The sequence below is a fragment of the Ambystoma mexicanum genome, chromosome 10 (genome assembly GCF_040938575.1).
Source record: "Ambystoma mexicanum isolate Mex_15411 chromosome 10, UKY_AmexF1_1, whole genome shotgun sequence".
NCBI classification, from domain to species: Eukaryota; Metazoa; Chordata; class Amphibia; order Caudata; family Ambystomatidae; genus Ambystoma; species Ambystoma mexicanum.
In genome coordinates, this window is record NC_090932.1 from 1,491,178,087 (window position 1) to 1,491,192,307 (window position 14,221).

The window sequence follows — 14,221 nt, forward strand, 5'->3', positions numbered from 1 at the left end:
TTTTTCAAAAATCGTAGAATCAAAACACAATATGGTAACAATGAAAAAGGGGGCAGAGAGAGAAAAACAATAAACGCAACAAATAAAAACATTATTTTGCAAATGTTTGTAAGTATTCTCCTTTCACATTTCATAAAATAAACTCAATGTGTTAATGTCCTCCTTACCACTAGCAACAGATGCAGTTGTTTTGGGGGCAGGTATTCCAGGCTTGCCTATTTTGGAGGGGGCCTTGAGTCCACTCTGTTTTGCTGTACTCATCTTCTCGTAGGAGTTTGCTTATGTTGACAGCGGCAAGTATGTTTCTCAAACCATGGATATGCCAGTTTACGGTACTATCCGAAGCCCAGGCGAACCCTGTGCAATAAACAAAACAGAGAACCGTTTACTCAAAAGCACACGTTTATTATCTCGGAATAGCATTTAAGACTAAAATAGTTGTGGGTTTTAAAAGTGAAGCACAATGATTGTTGTTCAAAACTACACCCAGCAATCTTACAAAGCCACAAAACAGAATGCCTCGTTTCTGAATGCTTTAGAATGTGCGACCTTACCAAAACCAAACGCACACATTCAACGTGTGCCGTCTAGATCATTATTCTACCACTACCAATCTATGGCCACTCTTAAATAACTAAATATTTTTTCAACACCCAGCAAACGGCAATTGACCTAAAATTGCTATATATTATATGATACCACGTGCAGACCTCAAAGAATATTTAAAATCTTGTTAGACCTGCAGGTTGAGTAATTTTTTTAAACATTATATTTATTGTTGTTATGGTTAAATAAACCTTATCATAAGGTCGACTAGATTAAAATCAAACATTTACAAAACATAACATATTACACTCATTACAAATAAGAATAGAATAAATAAAAACACACTATAGTACACTCTACATTCAGATAAACCCTAAATTACATAAAAATAAAGTGCCCAATATCATTTCATTGAGGTATTCTAAAATCTTCAACCAGATACCGTATATAGTAAAATTCTGAATTGTGCAATTCCCTGAATACAGTAAACTCCAGATCTGATCACTCTGGGTAGCCTACACAGTCTTTAGGAGTATGGTATATTGTTCTACGCCCCCGTTCTTGAACGAGTCAGTTTAAGTCTTAATGCCATTATAAATCTTCTAGCTCCAGTGTGGCTCATGGTTATCAGGTAGGTGCACGGATGCTCAATTGGCAAACTCTGCCTAATATACTCCTTATATTTCTTGTATTTACCCAGGTGACTAAGATTTTAATTTCGATCCCATATGTTGGCTAGCGTTTGAATTTTATTTTCCATTATGGTTATATGATTGTCGAAACCAATTGCTTGTCACTTCTATTTATCATTCTAATATACGCAATACCCATAATTATCCTCTTCTGTGTAGCTAATGATGTCAGCCCCAGTTCACAATACAATCCTTCTGCAGGCGTGCCCCTGGGCAAGCCCAAGGCTTTCTTTCAGATTTTACATTCTTTTTTTTCCAAGAAGCCGTTTTCTCTGACAGTAACTACTTCCAAACCATAACATGCACATGGGACAAGACAGGTTTCATATAATTTGATTGGACCTTCTACCGAGTAGCCGCTGTTAGGTCTTACAAAATTAACTACTGCCATAAAACGTTTTTCTAATTTTGTCATACATAGCCCTCAAATGATTTCCCATTGAGCGTGTCCGATTTAATCATTCCCAAATATATGTATGAGTGTACAATCTCAATCTTATGTGAGTCAATCGACCATGTGAATTTACTAGTCCTTTTCCTTTTATTACCAATCACCATGATCTTAGTTTTATTGAAATTCACTATAAGAGTATTCTTTTTGGAGTATTTCAGCAGTCCATCCATACTACGCTGTAGTCCACTAGGGGTTTTGTCCAGCGATAGTGTATCATCAGAATAGGCAAGCCAAGCCAGGTGCTCACCCCCAATTTTTGGGAGGAAATGTCCGACACATACAAGTCATAGAGCGTTGGAGCCAACAAGCAACCTTGTTTCAATCCTACATTAGTCACTGATGATGTGCTCAGTAGTCTGTCAAGATTCAGATGGATTTGGGCCGCATTATCGCTATAGAATTCCCTCAAAGTAAAGCACCATCGGATTCAAATGCCATTCCTGTAGTTTACCCCGCAGGCGTTCTCCATCCACTGCATCGAAGGCACTTTTGAAATCGATAAAACAAATCAAAAGTGAGCCATCTTTCCCCAGGTTACCCCTAATTAAGTGTAGTAGAGACCATATGTTATGTAAAGTCGACATACATTGTCGAAATCCAGACTGTAGCTTGGATAATATGATGCTTTTTGTTATTCATTTGCTCGTCTCTTTCAATAATATTTGTGCAAATAGCTTAGTAGAAGCAGCAGTCAGGGCCAATAGTCTGTAGTTGTAAGGCTCATTACGTATACCTTTCTTATATATTGGAATCAATATAGTCGCCTTCCAGCTTGTAGGTAGAAACCCGGTACATATGATTGTCTGAAAAACTTCAGAGAATATATTAGCCCAGTAATCACGGTTACTTTTAATTATCAAATTAGGGATACCATCCAGTCCTGGTGCACTAGATACTTTAGTTTTCTTGATTATACATTCAATATCCTCCGTATTAAATATGATATCTTTAATTTGATCAATTTCTTCAAATTTCTTTCCAGTATTTATATTTTGTATGTCCTTGTAATGTACATCTTTAATGTGCTTTACCCACGTAGCATCCCTTATATCATTTATTTCCTGCTTTTTTTGTCCATTGCCTGTATCATATGAATCATACATATACCAGAATTTGCGGTCATCTGTTTGTTTTAACATAACGCATTTGTGACCACTCCTTTGAATGCCCCAAAGCCTTATGTCGACAGACAACATTTTTGTAAGATATTCTTAGATGAGCTATTGTTTTCTTTTATCAGATTCTCCTATTGTATATCTTTTGACATGTTTTAACTCTTTATGCAGTTTGCTTTTCTAATTTGTTATCATAACATCAAAGTGTTTATTGCTATGCAAAATTTTATTAGATAGTTTTGTGCTTTTGGCCTGTATCTGCTGTTTAGAAGCCAGCAAGGAGATTTCATAAGCTTGTAAATCAATTTTCCCTCTGGATAAATCCTCCATTGCATCAAATAGTTCGACATATTTTCGTATGTAGTTCAATGTCCAGTCAATTCTATTGCCGGTTACATTTATTTTACATAGGCCAGGCAGGCATTCCCTCTCTAGACCAAACGTTCTAATTTCAAATTTTTGGACAACATGGTCACTAATGTCAGTAGGTATAAGGCAAAGTTGCCCAACACAATCCAGTAGTCCCTCAGAGATAAAAACATAGTCTGTTCCCTACAAACCATGAACATTGGATGTCTGCTACAATAGGAGTCTCAGGAAGAGTTGGCTTAGTCTATTGATAAAGCTATGTCATGGATCAACAGTGCATACATCTTCATCGCTGGGTTGGATTATCGTCACCCCCAGTCCGTTCGTACCTAGTTCATTGTCCAGCCATTCATGGCTTTTCTTGCACCTTTGGTAATTTAAATCCCCCACCAACAAATAGAGTGGCATAGTATTCATCAAGTGCCATGCTTCCAATATTTGTTCTAGTTCTTCAATGACACTAGTTGTACATGCATCATTACGAGGATTGTATACATTAATGAAGAGGATGCTCTGTCGTACCCCATTATGAGAGACATTCAATTTCACTGCAAGTATATATGAACTTTCACTAGTAGGGCAAATTTCACTGATCTCAAAGTGGCTATGAGCCCCAATCAATATACCGCCGAACGGTCTACCACGTTCGTTTCTCCTTGCTTTCCTATGCACTATATTGTAACCGTCTATCAAACACTCATCTAGCATGCATGTTTCCTTTAATGCAAAAAACATCGGCGTCTAGTATTATATTTCTATCTATGTTCTTGGGAATGACTGCGTGATAGCCTCTTGTGTTCCATGATATGACATTCAAGTTAATTATTCCATGCACACGTAGTCAATCTGCCACCTCTATACTAGGATACAAATTCACTTTTAATTCAGCCACAATCCTCGTAACCATCATATCAACATCAAATTACTTTTTTCCAATCGCATTTTTTTGTCCTTTAGCTCCAAAATCTTTAATCCTGTTTTTGATGTAAACCCCTCCATTCTGGTGAACTCATAACCGATCATCTTAAGGATGTCTGCATATATTAATATGAGCTCGGTTAGGATGGGTGAGACAAGATTAATCAAAGACCAAATTGGCTCAGCGGATGTGGAGGGAATGTCAAGCAGTTTAATATCTTTGGATGAGATAGCTCTTAGGTCCGGCACCTGATGCATTAATTCCAGAACATTATTTCTATTAAGGAATGGGCCATTGTGTGTTGCAAAAGTGTCAATGATTTTAATACTTGCTGACTTAGACATTGAGGGACAAAGTATTTTCTTTAAATCCATCATAGTTATACTGTCATAACCGTTGGCCATCTCATCCACTTCCCCGCTCACCCTTGCTGGACCTTCTGTATCATCACCTATCGATATCTCATCAATGTCAAAGATCTCATCATCAGACTCAGATAATGACCCAAAGCCACTCACAGGGGCCCTATCCCTATGCTCCTTCTTTGACAACCACTTTCTTAAAATTACATTGTTTATTTGCTTTGATGTTATTTCTACTTTTAGTAGATCTGTCCATCCTCGGTTGCCTATTTTGTTCCATTATAGCATACTGCTCATCAGACTGAACACAAGTCACACTTTAAGCTACAGTTTCTGCTAATGATAAAGATCTTCTAGTGATATCTTTCTTCATATTCCTCTTTTTTTTCCTCCTAAAGGCTTTACCTCGTTTCTTTTTAGCTACTTTAGTGTTTTTAGCGTTGCCCATCGTGCCCATCATCATCGTCTTGTAAGGGTAATATCATCTCTTCTGTATTCATAATTGCTACCACAGGATTCACTGCAATAGGTATAGGGACGGGATTTAAAATCACAGAGCTCTCGCAATTACCTTCAGGTTCTCTTAAGTATGTCATTTGACTAATAGCATACCCTCATTTACTGACTTCCTCTTTTAAGGATTTTTGGTCCCTATGTATTGTACTACATAAGGTAAAGAGTGCTTTTAATATTCTCAGATACTCCGGTTCAGGTACATCGTCATCCTCCGAATAATCAGTTGATGAGAATGTATCCTCCTCCATAGGAGATGAGGCATAAGCTTTTTCAGAAATTTTCACCAAATCAGGAGATCTCTTCAAGTTTGTCAATGGAGGTTGGGACCCAATTATGTTATTTACTGGTTCAATTGTCACTAGTACATCATTCTGTGGGGTGGCGTTCTTCAAATTTATAGCCATATTGAGAAGTGCATGATTATCGATGGGTTTGACTTCTGATATTTCCGTTGGATGAAACCCCAGATCTTGGTCGTCTGGTGGCTGACTGATTTTGCAGTAGAGTTTGGGAAGGGGTCAAGAATTCAATACCAATCGGCTTAAAGTAAGTGTTAATTTTGTCTTTGGCCATATGGGGCTCCCCTCTATGGTTCAAAACAGTCTACTACAGCGACTGCAGCGCCAATCATTTGAAGTTTGGAATGATTTCCAATAGTATTTTTTTTACCAATTGCCTTGCTACTACCAATAACCACTTTTCCCCTCGTACATGCCATTTTTGTAGAGCTACGCAATTGATAGTTTTTTGCCACAGCAGGCATCAACTAATTTGTGTGTATAGCAATGTCAGGTAGCCCACAATACCTGACCTGTAACTCTCAAAATCAGCCACCTTACCACCGAACATCCTAACAGCCCAACAGCACTCGCCTATGCACTCCCCTGGCGCACGTTGAGTAATTTAGTTTGACTACTCGACCCAAGAGAAATTAACATTGGATGCATAATATTTTTTTTATAGAAACATGGAGATGTATGATGAAACATGACCAGTAATGTTAATGTTCCTTTTCAATATTCTGCATTGTCCACAAGGCCTTCTGGGGCCTGGGGCCTCAATACCTTCAACTCTCTCTTCCTAAATGTCTTCCCTCTCAAGCTCTTCGCTCATCCGCCTCCAACTCCCTCAGGCTCAGTCGCTTCTCCAAGCAACGACTTGGTGATAGATCTTTCTCTTCGGCTGGGGCCTCCCTCTGGAACAGCCTACCTGCCTCCCTGAAACTTGAGGCGAACCATCTTCAGTTCCGGAAGCATCTTAAAACCTTCCTCTTTGCTTCTGCTTTCTCTCCCCCTCTCCCCTGCTGAAGCCCTGTCTGATACTTTACTGCACTAGTTACCTGGCCACCCATCTGATCTCGGGCCCAGCCCTGCCAGTTGCACGCCTGCACTGCCTCCCCAGCAACCCCAACACCTGGGGACTGTTTTTCTGCATGCCTACAGTCCCCCCACCAGCACTTATGTCTACACTCACCCTGCACTTGCCACCAGCTGGCCGCCCTCTATTTATCTTGTTATTTATTATCTCATGTACTGCACTTTCCCCTCTCCCTCCCCTTGCACGTTCCTTTTTCCCCCCTTCCCTTGCACGATCTGAATGACACCTGGCCTAGTAGGATCGTTGTCCGTCTTCCCTCTGTTCCCCCTCCCTTGCCTCGTCGCGCCTTGAAACACTTATGTATGGGCGCTTTATAAATGCCATATCATATCATATACCATATCATGGACACATTGGAACACAATTTTCTATAGAGCACAGAGAGTACAAGATAACAAACATAGCAAGTGCCGTTCGTCGGGCCGATATGAGGGTTATAACGCATTTGGGAGACCGGCTTAGAGTTTATCATAGCTTGTTAGTTCAAGTTAGGGTTCGAATAAGTCTCAAGTATGGGATTTGGGTTAGGTTAAATGATTGCATAAACAATGAACCATCACCAGAGGCACAGTATATGGGTTACAGTGTGAGTTTGTGTTTGGACTTATTAAACAAAAGGATGTTTAAGAACCTGGTTGGCAGCAAGTTGATGCAGAAATATATGAGATGCATTTAAAAAGCCATTCCTTCGTGCACCACAATGCAGCCACTAGTTAATGATCTGCCTTACTGCAAAACAGCGGAGGCAGAGGTGTGCAGAATGTACTACAGGCCACTGCCTAATGTAGGCTCAATACCAACTCATGAAAATGGGTCAGCAGGGCCATTCAGGAATATCACTGTGCACTGTTGCCATCTAGAGAGCAGCTGCAGACGGTGCAATTAGTGTACAGAAACATTTACGAAGTTGCACTGTAGCACCATGAAAATGGTACCCAAATCTCCTAAAATGTACTATGCTATTCTAGTGGTAGAAGGGATTGTTCGAGGCCTGACATGTATAAAGACGTCTACATACTTTTCTTATGATTGTTGAGCTGTGGTATCACGAGTCAACTTTAATTATAAATTGCTTCAATACTCAACTTTACCAGCCTATTACAATTGAGTGGGCAGTTGTTAAGGTGGCATCACAATGCCTGCTGCCAAAACCAGCACGATTCATCTCTCAGATTCTATTTTCTATTGGTAACAAATCTTTGGAATCTAAACAATGAAAAAAATATAGGCAATAGTAGGGGAGTTATATTTAAAAAGTAAGGTCATTTATATAGATCACAGTGTATGCATATTTTAAGATAATAGGGTACTGCATATATGGGGTAGCATGTGGAAGCATCTCTTTGTTCTAGCTAGATGGCCGAAAAAAGAACGAGTTGGGGGTGCTCTGCTTATGCCAGAAGTATAAGCAGACAAATAAAGGCTCTCAAAGTATGAAGTGAAAGGTCACCACAGGAGTAACCCTGTTCTACACAGAGCAATGTTCAGGTCAGTAGTGCACAGATTAAAATATGAGTAATTGCAAACCACCATACATAGTTCATTGCAACAATGCCCTTAAAGAACTGAATACAATGATACATCACTTAAGCACTGGCAAAGCCACGATTTGGCCTTTTCTAAAGGCAAACATATTGCGTTACAATTTTAGACAAATCATACCAAGAACATGTATACTACTGCCAGACTCTACCTTTTCTACATTAAAGAGAAGAAAAGGGAATCTACTTTAATTGAGGGCTGCGTGTTAGGATTTCGTAATGCTTAGAAATCGAGTGGCTGAATGCACGCTTAGGTAGGACGTTTTTATTTCAAGAGTAGCTTCTTGCTAGGAGCAAAGAAACGAACATCTTTCAGAAAATGCCCCCTTAAATTACATTCACTTGACAAGAATTTAGATAATATGCAACTTGGTTGATGCAAATAAACCAATCGCAGGGAGCTGAAATGGCTATTTTAACCACCTTAACTTGACAGGGATTTAGAGAACAGATTTTGCCGCTGGTCATACTAATGCGTGTATGTATTGCTACACAAATACCAGAAAGAAATGATATGCCCACATATACTTTCTATACCAATCGTTTTATTTCCTAAACATGGGCCAACCATCATGGGCCAAAACTAGAAATGGTATATGCGAGGCTGCTAACACCTAATTACAGATGGTAATTCTACGGATGGTAAGTAGGCTGTCCCCCCCAAAAAATAATGTTTTCTGTGATATAATACTAGATTGTAGTTTGTTTGATATGATATATGATGAGTCATTTATAACACGCCTGTACACAATTGTTTCTAGGCGTGAAAAGACAAGGTAGGGAGACATGGTGAGGACGCAACAAACGATCTTACTAGGTCTTGTGTCATTCAGATCTTGCAAGTGCAGAGGGGCAGGGGGAAGTGAGAAAGAGCTGTGCGGTCAGGGCAGCGATTGCCTTGAGAAAGTGCAGCTCAGGGAAGTGCAAAAAGGAGGGGGGGTTGACTGTTGGGTTACAGATACAGCCCTTAAGTGAGTGGAGGCTCAGAGGCAGTGCAGGTGCTTGCAGGTCGTGGAGGAAGTCTGGTTCCTGTTGAGTTCAGAGGAGAGCCAGGCGGCCAGCAAGTGCAGCAGAGAGGGAGAGCAAGAGAGAAAGCAGAAGTGAAAAGGAAGGTCTTGCGCTGCTTCCGGAACCCGAGGTGGTCCTGCTAGAGTTTGAGAGGGTCAGGGAAGCCATTTCAGAGGGAGGCCCTGCGGAGGAGAGAGATCTACCTCCAACTCTCTGCATGGAGAAGCTTTGGACCGTAAGAGAGTTGGAGGTAGCTGCGCAAAGGGCTGGAGGAGGACTATATTTAGGAAGACAGAGCTGGATGTAATGCGGCCCCTGGCCCCAGACAGCCTTGTGGACAATTCAGAGGGTCTTGAACTTGATCTTCGCAGCCACCGGGAGCCAGTGGAGAGATTTCAGGGCTGGAGAGATACGATCCCTGGGCTTGAGGCCAAAGACAAGTCTCACAGTCCAGTTCTGGATAAATTGTAGAGGTAGAAGAGTAGAGGAGGGCAGATTGAGAAAGAAGCTGTTGCAGTAGTCCAGCCTAGCGAGAACCAGGACTCTGGAGATGGTGAGCTTCTGGGGGAAGTGAGAATACCTCTGAGGAGGTGCAGCTGGTAGTGGGACTGTGCAAAGGTTTAGGGAAGAAACAAGCTTTGTGGCGAAAAAAGCAGGCAGAAACAAAAGAAAGTTGAAAGAAAACATTCATTACTGGGTGATAACGTCAGGAATGCACAGCAACAACCATACAGAGGACGCAGCCTCTTTTACCAACGGAAAAACTTTATTTATAGACATATCCCTTTTAATATGTAACTCCAGACCCACGTGTTCATACACAAGTAGGTCTGCTCTAAAAGGCACAGGCTTCCTTCCAATAACCCGTGACATCACCCCCTCAAAACTCTAAGGGCGACTCAACATTCTTCTATTAATCAGTGTGGTCGTTAACAGTCCTCTGGGGTCGACCACCACCCTCCCCCACACTCCTTTCTGGCATCAACAATTGTCTCTGTACAATTCTCCCTGAATCTCCTCCACTCATCTTTTCCTCCACCTGGGGTATATCTTGTCCCACTTCATGATCCAACTCAGTGTCTTCTTCACCTCTAACCAGAGGTTTAAAGTAAGACGCATTCCTAGTAACCTTCTGAAAGTCATTTTCTGCTGTTATCATAGACCCCTTTACTGTTATGATGCTGAGTCGGTGAGGGGTATATGGCGAATCAGTCGTCCTCCGACTTGGTTGTTTTACCAACACCCCATCCCCCACTTTCAGATCTTTAGACCACACTCCCCGTCCGCGATCACTTACTTCCTTACTCCAACACTTCCGCTCAGCATCCCTTTCCTTGATTTCATCTCGCACACCCTGATCATCAGGCAGCCTAATCAGGCGGGTGTTAACTTAAAATGCCATCAAAATTTCAGCAGGAGTTTTCCCAGTGGCCTCATGAGGAGTATTTTGATAATTCTGCAACATACTACAAAGGGCTTTATAATAAGAGAAACCCTCAATCGATGCCCTCTGAATGTTTTTTTTTTTTTTTATAGAGGAACATAATTCGCTCAACCATCCTATTCGCCTGAGGCCACCTTGGAGTCACTTTCTGATGTTTAAAACCAATTTGCCTAGTGAATGTTGCAAAATCATGACCATTATAAGGAGGCCCATTTTCTGATTTAATAATACGGGGTATTCCCCACTCACTAAGCACCTCATCAAACACAGCCGCAACTTGTGGAAAATCCGTTGTCACCACCTTTTTCACTAGAAGAAACCGTGAAAACTCATCAATAAAGACAAGTAAATACCCTCCAGTGCTCAAAGGACCATAAACATCCACTGCCACTCGATCCCAAGGTCTTTCCGGAATTTGAGTAGGTTGCAATGGTAGTGGAGGACACACCCTAGACATGCACTGGCAAGGTAAACATTTCCTTACTAGCTCTCCCACCATCTGGTACATTTGCGGAAACCACACGTCTCCTTAACTGTTTTTTTGTATTTTCAGCACCCTTATGACCTTCATGCGCTGTCTGAATAACCATTTGCCTTAGAGCGGGAGGAATCACTAGGTGGCACCCTCTCAGCAAAATCACATTGTCCATTACTGCCAGCTCAATGTGCACCTTCACCAGTCGTTCCATCTCCCCCATACAAGCTCCGGGATGATTTTCGGTCTGTCTCTGATAATCTTTGCACTGTCTCAGATTTGTGAGCTGAATGGCCAAAACCATTGAGAGGCCCTTCTTAGACTTACATCGCACCATCTCCAGAGTAAGAGCAGGTGAAAACGCATTGACCACAAGATAATTAAGGTACTCACTATCACCCAATCTCGTCACAGTATCCGCTCTGGGATGCCGCAAGATGTAATTGGACGGATTTTGGCCACCTCCAGGCTTATGCAGGATAGTATAATCCCCTACCTCTCGATCCTAGGTGGCATCTTAGTACAAGGATTTCCAAACAAAGAAAGAAGAGACTGATGGTCTGTCACCAACGTGAAACACTTTCCAATAACTGTGAAAGTGCTCACATGTCCATACTGCAGCGAGACTCACCTTCTCAGCCTGGGAATACGCCATCTCAGTACGAGACAAAGCCCGACTGGAATATGCCGCAATATGCCTAGGATACACATTGAGGGGCGTATCTTCAATTTCCACCTGAGCCAGAATGGCCCCCAACCCCACAGGGCTGGCGTCAATGATAATCTCTGTATGCCATTCAGGGTTGAAATACGCCAACTTCTTAGCCTCTGCCAATGGCTCCTTTGTTCCTTCAAATGCAGCTTGACATTCTTCGGTCCACTCAAACCTCCAGTCTTTCTGCAGCAACCGCCTCAACGGCTCCGTCTGAGAGGCATAATACGGCAAATACCAAGCACAATAACCTGCCATACTCAAAAAAGATCGTACATACATCAGCCACTTGCAGAGGAGGTGCTAACTCACAATGGTGCTAACCTTCTCTGGGTCAGGAGGCATACCAGCATCAAAGAATATATAGCCAAAAAAACACCTCACTTTTCTCTTATTGATATTACACTTTGCTGCATTAAGAGTCAACCAGGCTTTTTGCAACGCATCACATGTGGCTACTAATGCTTGGTCAAGTTCTTCCTGAAATGACCCATTTACCAAGATATCATTGCTGTAATTCAAAGTAGATTTTATAGGCATAAATTAATGGAAAACCTTGGCGGCCAAAGAAATGCCAAAGTTCAATCTCCAATACCGAAACAGCTCATCATGAGTCGAAAACGTTGTAATCGCCCGAGACTCAGGATGTAATTTCAACTGGTGATAACCCTGATTCAAATCAAGTTTTAAAAATACAGTAGCACGGTTGAGTTGCACAATCATATCCTCAATGCTAGGCCCAGGATGTCGCTCTCTTTGGATAGCGGTATTGGCAATCTGCATATCGATACATAGCCAGATTTTTCCACTGTCCTTTGGGACTACCACCAACAGGGATATCCACGTGGTAGGTCTGGTAACCCTCTCAATGATGTTATGACGATGTAGGAGCTGCTCCAACACCTTAGTTACAGCTGCTTGCAGATGAAACCCCACTCTCCGGGGATGTTGAGGAACGGGTCGGACTGATTCATCAATATGCAATTTGACCACCATCCCCTTGAGCCTGCCTACTCCCTCAAACAATGTTGGAAACCTAGTCATCATCCCAAGGACTTGGCATTCTCCGTTGACCTTTCCATGGAGTGCACAACATCACCCACCTGATAATGAATGTCAATCAGTCCCAATTGGTAAGCTGTAGCATAACTAACATAATATGAAAAATGGCATCCGTTGATCTGTTCTTGTACACCAGTCTATGTTGAAATTGGCCCAAAGAATGCAAAGGTTGTGCACAGGGATGTCGTTTAGGGGTCGCCAGAAGTCGCAACTGCGACCTCCGAGGTCTCCCTTGCGACCTCACAGCTGTATAATGCAAGCTCCAGGGCTGTGGCCAGCACCATATGGCTCTATACTTCTGGAGTGGCTGGCTTTCTTGTTCAGGCCCCTTAAAAAAAGAAGAAAAATAAGAACACGAGTGCCACAAGTCTAACACTTTCAGCACTGACCATAAATAAGAAAAAATAGGAATACCAAATAATGTGTCTTTCTGGAATGCTATACAATTACAAGACTCATTAAAGGTTTATTTCCGGCACACTTCAGGGGGTGAGTCACTGATTTAGTCTGTTCTTAAATGTCTCAACTCAGCCTTTCATCCTTCTGAGGTCGATAAATGAGTACCAACACAGGTTGGGTGATATTGGGCGTATATTTTTTCTATATAAAGTGCTTAAGCCTAAGTGCTATATTTTAACACATTATCATTTGGTCATGGCTTGCATTCACAGTAATTTGGTAATATGGGCTTATCCACACACTGATCTTAATGATACATATGGCGATCCATTCTTGTATGAAATGTACATCACATTATAGTGATATCGTAACCTTTCGTAGTGTACAATGCTGTGTGATGCCACTTCCTATTTTGTCATCGGGTGAAAGGTCGTGTTCCATCGCTTCCCGCGATATCACTTCGGGGTGGAGTCAAATGACATAACTTCCTGTGATGTCATCAGGGGTCAAGGGTCATGTGATGTCACTACCACTACCCCAGGCATTTTGGTGAAGTGACGTCCCTGGTTGTGCAGCCCCCCACTGAAACATCTTAGCCATATACTTTGTCAACTTTAAATCAAGTTCCATCAGCATGAAGTCCTGTTCCCCCAGAACATTAACAGTTGCCCCCATATCTATCAAGAACACAGGGGTAATCTCCCCCAGTTCAATGGACACCCTCAGGGCTTCCTCCACCTCCCAACCATCCTGTACCAAGTTCAAATACTCATCGGATAATCCTGCTCCATAGCGGGTTGAACCTCATAAAATTGGGCATGGTCATACATCCCAGGAAATTCCTGTGGATCCAACCTGCAACTGTGTTCAGGATCATGAACAATACCATAATCATATTAAACCCCTCCCCGCCCCCTCCCTCGCTCCCTCTCTCCGAGACTTCATCAACATCCCTGACATAGTTCCGAGGACCAAAAGCATCCCTCTGTTGCATCCTCCTTGGACCTTGAAACGAAGAATATCAACTTTACCAGATATATTTGCCTCCAGTTATCAGCAGACGTTGCCCTAAACACTGAACCATACCTTCCAGTCTGACAAACAGCCTGAAAAGCACGGCCACAATTGGAACACAGTTGGGCAATGGCTGTGCACACCCCAGCATGTGGAAAAGGCAAACCACACCGATAGCATAATCTTTGAGCATTCGACTGCCCATGTGCAGACCGA

At 42.0% G+C, this 14,221-nt stretch overlaps 1 protein-coding gene across 16 annotated transcripts in view; it reads right to left on the bottom strand.

The window, feature by feature from the left end:
- CLIP1 (CAP-Gly domain containing linker protein 1) overlaps window positions 1–14,221 on the bottom strand; it is a 1,286,645-nt gene that overhangs the window by 1,126,594 nt on the left and 145,830 nt on the right. For all 16 annotated transcript variants that reach the window (XM_069619609.1, XM_069619610.1, XM_069619607.1 and 13 more), the window contains exon 2: window positions 168–357. In XM_069619609.1, the coding sequence (XP_069475710.1) occupies window positions 168–261 (94 nt within the window). In that variant the 5' untranslated portion in view covers window positions 262–357. The remainder of the gene's footprint in view (window positions 1–167; window positions 358–14,221) is intronic.